The sequence below is a fragment of the Molossus molossus genome, unplaced genomic scaffold (genome assembly GCF_014108415.1).
Source record: "Molossus molossus isolate mMolMol1 unplaced genomic scaffold, mMolMol1.p scaffold_m16_p_17, whole genome shotgun sequence".
Classification (NCBI taxonomy): domain Eukaryota; kingdom Metazoa; phylum Chordata; class Mammalia; order Chiroptera; family Molossidae; genus Molossus; species Molossus molossus.
This window is the reverse complement of record NW_023425352.1, coordinates 41166423-41179217: the sequence shown is the minus strand read 5'-3', so window position 1 is coordinate 41179217 and position 12795 is coordinate 41166423. Positions and strand designations below refer to the sequence as shown.

The following is a 12795-nucleotide window of genomic DNA, read 5'->3' as shown; positions in this document are numbered from 1 at the left end:
GCTTGCCTTGTTTCGCTTAGTATAATACTTTCCAGGTCCCTCCATGTCATCTTAAAGGATAAGAGATCTTTCTTTCTTATAACTGCATAGTACTCCATTGTGTATCTTTGTCTCCAAGCAAAAACAATCATTAGACTTGCCCAGAAGGAGGCTCTTATTATGGTTAAATGTCAAACAGCATCCCCCCCTTTCCTAGCCCTGAGCATCTCCAGCTATCTTATCAAGAACCTTCCCCCTTTCACGTGGAAGGGAGCAGAGCTGCTTCTACTGTAGCTACTGAAACAGGTATATGTCTCCTTAAATATCACCAAGGCAGGAGTAAAAAGCAACTTACCTTTTGAAAAAAGTCTTCCCCACTTTTGCCCTTTCCTTCGGCAGCAGCTGTAAATAAAAATGTATACATTTAAAATTGTTTCTTTTTTTTTTTCAACCTACATTCAAAAAACTCTCCAGGTTTGAGAACACAAAGGTACACAAGATGCCATGCCTGTTCTCCCAAAGCTCAGTGCCTGCTAACAGGCCTCATCAGGGAAGTAAAATTGATAAAGAATAAAACACTTATGTAATGAATTATACTTCAAACCCCTTTTCCTGTCTGAACGTCTCACAAACCTCAACGCTCACACATAGATGAAAGTAATCTTTCATAGTTAAGCAACTACATGAACAAATGCAACCACCAATATAATCAGCTGTAGTGCTCTAAGCACTTCCTGTCTGTAATCAATCCCAGGCCCGAGGCTGCCTTTTTCAGCTGGGGGCTCGTGGAACATGGCCTGCTGGGCTGGGTCCGTTTTATGTTGGGCAATGACTGCATACTCTACTTGGATTTCTGCTGGCCTCATATACTACGTTAATTCACTCCTTCATGGGAGTCAAGTCACCGACAACAATAAAACTTCATGTGAGATTAATTAATAGGTCACTGTATTTGAACCGTCTTCTTATATCTAAATGGCAGCCTATAAATACAGGACAAACTGAATTCTCTGCGTTCAAAAGTCTTAAGACTCTGTGAACATTTATTTTTTTATCTGGGGGGAGAGGTGGGAAATGTGACTGAGGGGAGAGAGGGGACAAAAGCCAAGAGCATCTTCCTTGCAATAGCCTCAAGGTGCATCCCGTCAGAGGGCAAACACCAAACAGGTCTCGAATTCAAATGCAGAGGGGAACAGGGGTTCCCTGGAGAAGCCACTCCCTGACCTGGACAAAGAAAGGAGCTGGAGCAACAAGTCCTGGAACTTGTTAAAAGGCCCGAAGACCCAAGAAGTATGGCAGATCATTCTATTAGGTGGAGGATTCAAGACTTAAAGAAATTCTCTCTGCCCTCAAAATGATAACAATATTATAATTTTTTTTCACCAACTTTAATTTCACAGTTTAATATAAGACTAGCCACCTGCAATTTTTCAAACGTGTGTGTGTGTGTGTGTATTTTTTTACAGTATGTTTTCATCCAGAAAAGGAGAGCACAGAGTACAGGTCGCTGTGGTTACTAAGGGCAATTTGATGAAATGCATGAAAACAGTAGCTAAAAAGATTTTTAAAGAATTAAAACTTGTATTCTAATGTGCAACTGCATAACACCCCCCTAAAGATGTCCATGTCCTGGATCCCTAGAACTTCTCGATATGTTACCTTACAATGGCAAAAAGGGTTTTGCAGATGTGATGAAGAACCTCGACATAAGGTTATCCTGAATTATCCAGCGGGGCCCAGAAATCACAGGGGTTCCTTACAAGAAGAAAGAAGAAAGCTCAGAGTCCAAGAAAGCAACGTGACAATAAAAAATGATAGAGCGTGGTACGTAACGACAAACGGAGAGCTTGAGAGAGGAGACAGATACAGAGATGTTATATGTCTGGCTCTGAAGAGGGCAGAAGGGGCCGCGAGCCAAGGAACAGCCTCCAGAAGCTGGAAAAAACAAGGAAATGGATTGTCCTCTGGAGCCTCTGGAGGGAGCATGGCCCTGCCAACACCTTGACAGAGCCCACTGAAACCCATTCCAGACTTCTGAACTTAAGGTAGTAAATTAATGTTGTAAGCCACCATACTGTGGGAATTTGTTACAGAAGCAAAAAACTAACACGTAATGCCAATACCATTTCTGCACAGCTCCCACACCATAAACAGCATGAACCGAGGAGAGACATGGATGTGAGCAACTGAAGTGTACATTTCCACCAAAAGATTCTTTGTGGTTAACTCTACTGATTATAAATTTTCACCCTCTAACTTGAAAATATATCAACATTAAAGCTTACCTTTAAAAAAAAAAAACAAAGTGAAAAATAAATTTGGACGACGACGACAAAACAAAGCTTACTCTTTCTAAATAAACTAGCAAATGTGGCTGAGCCTGGCTAGAGGGGCCACCCAGGCAAGATAAAATGTCAGTGCCCAAACCTAGCAACGCAAACCTACTATCAAGTGCCTTGGAGGGACTTCAATTCAGCCACCTCTTCTCTTGGGCTATCTTTACCTCTACAGCTAAAAATAGTTTAACAGGTCCTAATATATAACACAATTGCTTGGCAATGAAAACCACATACCAGGGTGCAAAGTTTTGAAAAAGTTCTAGTGACATCAAGGAAACACTCCTTTGGAAAGAAATTTCAGAATCAAAGATATTGTCAAAGGCCTATCAAGTAAGGCAGATAGTCACCCCTTTCACCCACACAGAACTCTCACACAACTTAGGATTCATCGGTTTACATTTCATGACACAACTATATTTTATTACAGAAACCTCCTTTAGGACACTTGTTTCGTTCATGACAAACTCATTCACCACCTTTCAATGCCCCTTCATTCCAAGTCTGAACAGACTTCCTGGACTGGACTTTCAATCCCAGAATGAATAAAAAGGGGGAAATTTCCACCCAAACTATAATTAACTATGTTCCAGAAAAACATCTAAAATTTAACCAGAAACCTGCACCTTTTAGCAACCTTATGATTTGCTAAATCATAAGATGAACCAAATGACAAACTCTTTGGCACCAAAAACTGTTGTTCTTTATCATTCCAAATGTTTATGTGTGAGAAACTCCAGATTTGGACCTGGTTTTCCCACGCCCACAGATGCCCTGGTAAAAGACTCTGATTGGATTCTGAGATGGGTCCTTGTCTCAGGTGCAAACCATGGCTGGTCCCAGTCACTGGCCCTTTGCAGAGAGTGTCCTTACCTAATTCCCAGGCTGCTGGGTCTTCTGCAGGACTTCTACTGAGCACACCCAAGCAAGGCTGTCAAGGCCATAGAAGCCAATCAAGGGAGAACATTTCACCAGAAGTGTTGTCTCCCCACAAACAGGAACCCTTCTGTACTCAAATGAGAAACTTCAATTCTCAAACTTTAAAATCTTTAGTGTCAAAATATAAACTCTGAGGAAGTGAGAGACTGGGGTGAACAGACATGCAGGAAATTTTTTCTCAGCATAAACTTAGGCATTTAGGATGTTCATTCTACAGACTCGGAAAAGAACAAAGAGAGGTTCACTCTTGCATTCCACAAATATTTAAGTCCTATACCGGTGAATCAAAACAGGCCAGGCCATGCCCTCATTAACTACAACCCTGGCCCATATATCCAAAGCCACCCAAACGAGTGAGATAAAGCCACAATTAGAATTCAGTTCTACTGACAACTTCCCCAAAGATCTTTTCACAGTCACAACTCTACCCACGTTTAACTTAATAGAACTGTAATCTAGCTACAGTCTTCTCATTCTGGACAGATCACTAAAAAGCTAGTCATTCTACTCTTAACCCAACACTAGAGCTAGGCAGCTACTGTTAGGCCTGGAGAATAAAGGTTGCTTCTAGGGGGCCCACTTGAGTTGGATTGCAAGAAAAAACAGGAGGTATGATAATATCTTGATTCAATGGCTTTCTCTTCAGTGTATTAGGAGGGGGAAATGTTGCCTGTGAAATGAGCCAACCCACTTGATGTCATGGCATTCCGACCTTTGAAGTCTGCTTCTATTCTGTGGTATAACAGTTCTACTGAGTCTTCACATTCTCATACACTGACACACCCTCATCTTTTTTATTCCACAGCAATGTGAATACACATAATGATTTAGCAGCCTTTTGGTAACTGTCTTTACAATATGCCTTCTGCCTGATGTTCCAAAATTTAATCGTTTGATTGTATAAACCCTGGATTATTCTTGCCAATGAAAGCAATTGTCTTTGACAAAGAATAAATTATTTCAATACTACTGAAACATGGCTTCAAGGGTTGTGCAGGTAAAGCGTTTCATATTTTTAGCTGAATAATTCATTTTTTATGTTTATTATAATTTCTCCAGTGCTTTGCCATATTTTATTTCATATTTTTGCTTCACAAGAAATATGGGATGGCAAAAGTGATTGCCAATAAAAATAGCAGAAGTTGAAACAGGTGTAAACTATTAGAGTCCCCCAAACTACAGGGGCAAGTCTAGTTAATTACTGAATTAAAGGCGGGGGTGGGGGGCTCAATTTAAAATTCTTCACAGGGCATATGGAAACTTGTTTAAATATCCTTTTCCCTCTGAAATGCTTTTCCATTATAACATCTTATGCTTTATGGAGCCAAATCTAAAAACACAAGGACTATGTATTTCATATTTAAAACACAGTTCAGAATAACTTTCAACATTCCCTCGATAAGCAATGGGTTTTTTCACCCCTGTGGAACTTGAGCAGGAAAAAAACAAGTTCAAATTATAAAAAAATAATTGAGATATAAATCTCCTGATCTGTAAAGACTCAGGGTACTCCTCCCTTTTTAAAAACACAGCCCACATTTGTACGAAGGCTGCTGTAGCTTAAGGTCACCTGAAAGATAAATGTGTAATCATTAGGTAGCCTGATTCTCCTGTAAAAATATTTTACTAAAACTTTAAAACATTCACTTATGGTATCAATTTAATCCATATACTAAAATAGCTACGCTGTATATTTTATTCTGTATATTTCTGTTTTCAGAAAAGCTCCCTGACAATTTGGCCAATTCTACCGAAAGGGGAACCAGCAAAAGATGTCAAGGATGCCGTGTGCAGACACACCCAAAGAACTTTTCATGTTAATGAATCATATATGACCCTCTAGACTGCATGCAAAGCTCAGAGAATTGAATGAAGAAACAGTAGATGTTGAGCCTATTTTTACAATATCTTCAGTTCACAATTGAAACCATTCAAACACCCTAGCCAGTTGAAGAACACTTTCAAGTTTAAATTTCAGTAGTCAATAAATAATATCATGTGCATGTTGTATATCACAGCAGGTGTGAGGATTCTCAGACCTAAGAACCCCTTCCCTACCTGCTTCCACATCATGTGGCCCGTTGAGAAAAATCAAGAAGAAACAGACAGAAAATACAGTGGAACCTCGGTTTTCAAACTTAATTCGTTCCGGAGAGCTGTTCAAAAATGGAAGGATTTTTTCCCATTAGAAACAATGCTATTTGAATGAATCCGTTCCAGACCCCCAAATGATTCCCTGTTTTAACCTTTCTTATATACAGTACATGTCTAATGTACTGTTTAATCTGTAAACAGGCACTTTAAAGACAAAAAGGACATGAAATGAAAATTTAACAAAAAGGAAATAAAATGTACACTAATAAATGAAAATTTAATAATAAGCAGGAAAAAAAACACAAAAATATTCACAGCACAATTTCCTGAAGTGTTAACAGCAGTAAGCTGACCCCCACTCGTGCATTCTCACTTTTCTTTGTCACCTGAGAGGCCTGACTGACCACACAGGTATCGGCATGAAAGGGTTATCAGGTTGAGAAGCAAATTGTTTCCAATGGGAAATGTTAGAAAACCGAGGCCTGACTATAAATGTAATTTTTACCTTAACAGTGGCTGGATATGTAAGACTGATTTTCTTTTTCATTTTAGTTTGTTCTTAACTATTGTTTTATTTTTGCAGTTTAAAAAATTCTCGTGTTAAAAAATGCAATAAATTGTTTAAGGAGACTGTAAAACCGGATGCACAGAATGATCTCACCGCTATAGGTAAGTAGGTATGTGTGTGTTACATATAGTGTATGTGTTAGAGAAAGACTAGAAACACCAAAATGTTAACCGTTATTTGAGTGGTGAAATTATTATTGGGTTTTTCATCACTTTCTCCTTTGTATTTTCCAGAATGCTTTAAATAGCTTGAACGTTTTAATTAGGAAAAAGTCAGGTAAAAGTCATTTGAAATCCTTTTTCCTATGTGAGAGTGAACCAAATTTTACCATTACTGGTTTGTCACAGCATAATTGTCAATCCACAGTGTATGACACAATCTAGCAAAAGTGTGCAGGTCAAATGTGGACGTAAGCTACCTAAAGAGACAGAATGACTAATGCACTATCCGAGATGAATAATGGACAGTCAATAAATTCACACCAAGTATAGAACATCACAAGTCTTAATAAAACTAGCACTTTTTAGACTGAAATACTGATTTTATGCGACTTTCAGTGGAGACATTTTAACAACTTACGCCTGTAATATGTAGCTTCTAGCTGAAAACACTAAATAATTGAATATTTGGAAAACCTCTGTATATCACAGCTAAATTTAATAGCTAGCCAAAAGACAGAAAGAGGCACTCTCTAAAATGCAATGATTTTTAAAATATGCAATACCCGACTATTTAATCAGGGACACTGCCCTCTCTTCCCTTAAACTGTCAAATAAAAAAAATGACAACAGCCAACACAACAATAGCCATCCAATGTGAATGAAACAAAAGCATACATTTTTTTGTCAGATGGACAAAAAACATATTCTTTGGTGTGCCGCAGAATTCCGTAATTGGTTTATGTGTGCCACAAGGTGGAAAGGTTGAAAAATGCTGCTCTGGTCTACAGGCTTTTAATTCAGAAAGCATCTGTTGCCCTGGCTGGTTTGGCTCAGCGGTTAGAGCGTCAGCCTGCGATCCAGAGAGACCCGGGTCCGGTTCCTGCTAAGGCCATGTACCTTGGTTGCAGTTTGTCCCTGGCCCTGGTTGGGTGGTAGGGTGGCAACCACTCGATGTGTCCCTTTCACATCGATGTCTCTGTCTCTCTCTCTCTCTTCCTTTTTCTCCCTCCCACTATATCTGAAAAAAGAAAGAAAGAAAGAAAGAAAGAAAGAAAGCATCTGTTGCCATCAGATGTAGGAAAACAAACATTCACAAAAATCTGAGAACATCTAAACTACATAAATTGCTTCAAGAAACTTTTAATTCAAACTCTTCAAGAAACTTTGGGCCAAGAGTTTATTCAGACTTCAAATCTGTTAGGGTGACAACGAAGACTTCTTGTGGATGAGGAACTCAAACATCCACCAATGAAATCTCAGTCCAGCGACTAACAGAAACGTTGGTCATGTCACATGTCTTGATTTTAGATCCCATTCCTTCTTAGGTAAGCAATCCCTGAAGCATCACGTAGTCTGGCCTGGGGTCATAAACACTATTTGACAACTCTGAATATTTACATAATATTTTTTAAAAAACCAACACTCTTCTAGCTTTATCGAAAGCTAGAGAACATTGCCCTGGCCGGTTTGGCTCAGAGGTTAGAGCATCGGCCCGCGGACCAAAGGAGTCGCAGTTTCAATTCAAGGGCAAGTATCTCGCTTGTGGTTCGGTCCCTGGCCCTGGTCAGAGTCATGCGGGAGGCGACCAATCAATGTGTCTTTCTCACATCAATGTTTCTCTCTCTCTCCTTCCCACTCTATCTGAAGATAAATGGAAAAATATCCTTGGGTGAGGGTTAAAAAAAAAAAAAAGCTAGAGAACATTCATAGCCTTCGCACCATTTAATGGAATTATGCATACCTAAATACCCCACAGTGAGCTTATGTCAGTCTTCCCATAGAGCTGCACTGGCCACTGTGGCTACTGAAAGGTGGCTAGTCTGAATCCAGATGTGCTGTAACAGCGAAAACACACTGGCTGTCAAAGGCTTCGTACAGAAAAAGTAAAGATCTCATTATTTTTTTTTAACTGTATGTTGAAACACTACCATTTTTATATATTGGGTTAAAAAAAAGATTTTATTAAAATTAATCTCACCTGTTTTATTTTACATGCGATTATAAAATTTTAAATTACATTTGTGGTTCACATTATATTTCCATTGGACAGTGTTACTATAGGAGATAACTTACTTAGCTGTTACCCAAAGAGGACTGAAAAGATTCAAGCAGAGAGTATAGTGACCCACCACAAAGGACTGAAAACCAGGAATTTCCAAAATAGCAAGAAGTCAGCAGCTGAAATCAAAGCTGATTCTGTCTTCACCTCCTGGGAACATCTTGAGGGAGGAAGAGAAAGGTGAGCTGTTATTTTGATAGGGTTATGGGAGGGTTAAAGAATTAGAGTAGTTTGAATAAAATATATAATGTTAATAACCATTTCCTTAATATCCAGCTTTGGCCCAGTCCAAAACCATGAAACTATTTAAGAGTTTATGTGGATGGTTATTTAATGGAATGAAGTTTATATTTCTTTTGTGTTTGTAATAACATGGCCATGGGGCAAGCCAACTTGTTTGAAATCAGAACCACATGTGTTCCAGGCATGTTTCAAGTTCAGGTTCTACGCAGACGTCTGCGACAAGGCGATCTGGTTGCCATTCTCCCCACCACGGGGTTGCAGGGGTGGGAGGCGCAGAGGCCTGCGTGCTTTCATCGGGATTACACTCCCGCTCACCCTCACGCTAGAAGCCTCAGTTATCAATTCACTTAAACAAAACTCATGTAGCACTTGAGGGACACCGTGAGAAGATAAAAGCTGTGAAGTCAGAGAGACCTGGGTTCAACGCTAGGTTTGCCATTTACTAGCAGTATAACTCCGAGCAAGTGATTTAGCCTCCCTAAGGCTCTGTTTCCACCTCTAAAATGTACAAATAAGCACTCTATAAGCATTTAACACACGGAAGCCAGCAACCTTGACTTCAAAGGACTTCTAGTCTTACTCAACAGTAAGTTCTTTGAGGTCAGTAATAAAAATGGCAAGACTCCAAAGGCCGAACATTACATAAGTCACAGATAACAGGAATTCAAAAAAGGAATATTGTAGAGCGCATCCGAGCTGATCGCTTAAAGTGGAAAAGGATAGAGACATGGAGACATGGGAAAAGTGAATTCTGGGGAGAGATATGGCTGTGAATATCCATATCTGCCTATCTGTCTTTCTAAAACCTCAGTTTCCCTTTAATATGCCTCAGAGCACTTCAAATAGCATCAGTGGCCTTGGCCAGTTTGGCTCAGAGGATAGAGCATCGGCCCCCAGGACCAAAGAGTCGCGGGTTCAATTCCGGTCATGGGCATGTACCCGAGTTGTGGTTTAGACCCCGGCCCTGGTCGGCATTGTATGGGAGGTAGCCAATCGATGTGTGTGTGTGTGTGTGTCTCTCCACACCCCCCTTCCCTCTCCCAATCTAAAGATAAATGAAAAAATATCCTCAGGTGAGGATTTAAAAAAAAAAGACAGACAGAAAGAAAGAAATGGCACCTGTGCCTAGAAAAAGCCATCAGGACAGCAGAGAGGGAGGGGAGGCCCCAGCGACTGGAGATACGAATAACTCAGGTTGGTTCACACTGATTCTTTACCCAAGGAAGCTCTACTCCTAAGAGGACTGTTTGGAAATATGTGGGGTGGTGGTGATGGCGGTTGCTGTCACGAGATGAGTTTTGGGGGACAACAGTACAGATGTTTAGTGTCCATGGCCGGGGCAGTCACACAGGGTCCAGCTCAATAAAGAACTGTCCGACCCACTGGACAAGTCTAGTTGAGCAAGACTGGCAGGGAGTTTCTCTAAGAAATGGCCTTTCTCCAGTGAAAGATCTTCGAATAGGACGGACCTATGCCACTTCTTCCTATACTTCCAGGAAACCACCAAACACACAGTTAAGTCTCATGATCTTTCCATACCCTGGCCGTTGTCAATAAATTTAACTATCACGAAATTAATCTTTTTTCATTGCAGGATCCCACTAGTTCCAATGAGATAGGTCTGCTTAAGCAGACATACCTTGTCCAATAGGACAAGTGTTCCCAACACTCCAGTTGACTGCAGGCATGCCAACTTTGATGCACTAGAAGAGAGGGTGGCCATGAAAAAAATCGTATTCTTGGGCTCCACCCACAGATCCCACTGAACTGTAATCTTTATGAGAGCCCAGGAATCTGCATTTTTATAAACATGCACAGTTAAGTCTTGGGCATCGTGACATCACTAGAATCACATGGTGAGGTTGATGTTTTATTTCCAAAATCTCAGTCCAGTTGGCTTTCTATAACCTTAGCCAGTTGCCCATCGCTGACTACAGCATTTCACCTCAACCCCAAGACTACAGAGAAATACAACTACTCTGAGACATGTAAAGGGTTCAAGTACGACAATATAAACCAATCTAGGCATTAAGGTCAGGTCAGTGCTCTGGGTATTTAACATAATCCATTACAATTATATAATTATTACAGTTAGAGAAGCTGCTTTTCAGAACTAACCAAAGGATGCAGTTACTGACTCACATTTTATTATTAAAACTGTTTCTGCCCCTGTCTAAACTTGCTATACTCAAAGCCTGTGGAGCCGAGACCGCCTCACACTACATCTCATTAGAAGAGGTCTAAAGGGCTAAGAGAATAGTGGTCCTAGCAGACTTTTTTCTCCCCTTGAGAGGACCAAGGTGATGATCTACAGGTTTACAGAATGAGTGCAGATATGCAAAGAAAGGCAGCAAAGGTACTTGCTCAGAGGGGAGCTGACCTACGCTCCCACCATGTCCTGCTAGCTGCACAATTCAACCTTCTACAAAACGGGCCGTTGCATAATCAAGTCACTAGAGATCAAGGCATCCTCATTCAGAAGACCTAGGAAAACATTCAGGGGAGCTCTTATTTCTTAAACTCAGCAGTTTGCTGCTAATAAATCACAAGCCCACTTTCATGAAATTAAGCAGATCGCCTCCTTGCGAGACGTTTGGTTTGAAAAATGATAAACTCTTTGAGACCTAAGCCATCAATTCTCATCTCTGAAAAGAATCATTTGTTTTTGTTGAAGCTAATTGAAACCTAACATCTGATTATAATTTATTCCATTTAAGGTCCTTGGTTTGTTAACATGAATTCATTTTTCATCAGGAGGCAGAAAACCACCTTTCAATGTGGTTTTCATCTCAACAATGCTTGAAGAGTAATTTTAAGGTAATTGTTGTTGGCCAACGATAAAAGTTGTAACAGATATCGTTACCTTGATTTCCTTTCATAAAATACGTGTGTATGTTTACGATGCAAACACAGTAGTCACATTCTAAGCCGTAGCTTTTTTCTTATTCCCAGAATTGCAACTTGGGTTCAGGAATCACATTCTATCTCCATTAAAATGAATCCGCTATAATAGCCCGGTGGGCCTGTAAGGATTCATTTTCCTGAACAGTTTCATCTTCTCAGCTGTACTCTGTTTTCTTTGGCAAGTTTAAACTCATTTTTCTTAAGTTCAAGGACCTGAAATGTCTCAGGCCTAGATCATTCACCAGTCTCAAAATATCCAAGCCTTTCTATCAAGATAATGCAAAGTCCTGCCCCTGCTGGGCTGAGACTCGGCAATGCTCCGTCGCGCCCCGAGCACTCGTGTCTGAGGCATCTACCCCACAACACACAGGCTGAATAAAGGTTCTCTGAAACAGCTTCCCGGTTCTGCTACATCTGTTTAGGTTAATTCCAGAAAGGTTTGAAAATAAAATCTTGATCTTGAATAGGTCATACACAATACTTGACTCCATCCTTTTTTAAAATAGCGTATTTTACAGAAAAGTAAAAATGTTTATATTAGGTAAAGATTTTATAATTTATGTAATGATAATAACCCTAAAATCCAGTAACATTGTAAGCAGAAATAAGAATTTAGTGCTTGTACAGTGGTAAAGTGTAAGTTCATGTGAACATTTTGAAAAATAATTTGGAATATATAAAGAAAAACTACAGTTTCCATGTACTTGACCCAGCAGTTCTATTTCTAGGAGACAAGGTCCTAAGAATATAATCCAAAACATGAAAGATAAAGGGAAAACTATTGACACAGTGTTCATTTTAGTAACAGTTACAAAAAGCAAAAAACATGAGCCCTGGCCAGTGTGGCTCAGTTGGTTGGGCATTGTCCCACGCACCAAAACCGTCACCGGTTCGATTCCCAGTCAGGGCATGTGCCCAGGTTTCAGGATAATCCTCGGCTGGGGCGTGTGCAGGAGGCAGCCGATGTTTCTCTCTCACATTGATGTTTTTCTCTCCCTCTCCCTTCCTCTCTCTCTAAAAATCAATGAAAATATTTTTTAAAGTAAAAATATGAGAATTTAAAAAATGTAGATATAGGTGCTTATTCAAATATTTTATGGTCATTTGAAAAAATAATTTTTGTGATTTGTAAAATCTTAAAGTAGTAATAAAAAAAAATGATTATAATAAACTATCCAGTTAAAAAGAAAAAAAAAGAAAAGAAGGTATGATTTTTAAGTGGGTCATAAAACTATGTGCAATATGATTGTAACTATTATTCTTTAAATAAACACACAAAAACTAAGGCAAAATGTGTACACTAAGAAAGAGTATAATTATATTTTCTTTATTTCCCAAATTTTCTTGGGATATAGCTTACTCAAACCCATAAAAGTAATGGCCACTTAAAAATTTTTATCATTAAGTCTTATCATTTTTACAGTATTTGTGAGAAAATTAGGACTCGATGAATTTGTATTTTCTCATATACCGAACCCCAGTAACTCTCTGAATTTGTATTTTCTCATATAC

The 12795-nt window shown here is 39.5% G+C and overlaps 1 protein-coding gene across 1 annotated transcript in view; it reads right to left on the bottom strand.

Annotated features, from left to right (window-relative positions):
- BICC1 (BicC family RNA binding protein 1) overlaps positions 1–12795 on the bottom strand; it is a 255957-nt gene that overhangs the window by 172784 nt on the left and 70378 nt on the right. Inside the window, exon 2 of the mRNA XM_036265773.1 lies at positions 335–381. Coding sequence (XP_036121666.1) covers positions 335–381 — 47 coding nt within the window. The remainder of the gene's footprint in view (positions 1–334; positions 382–12795) is intronic.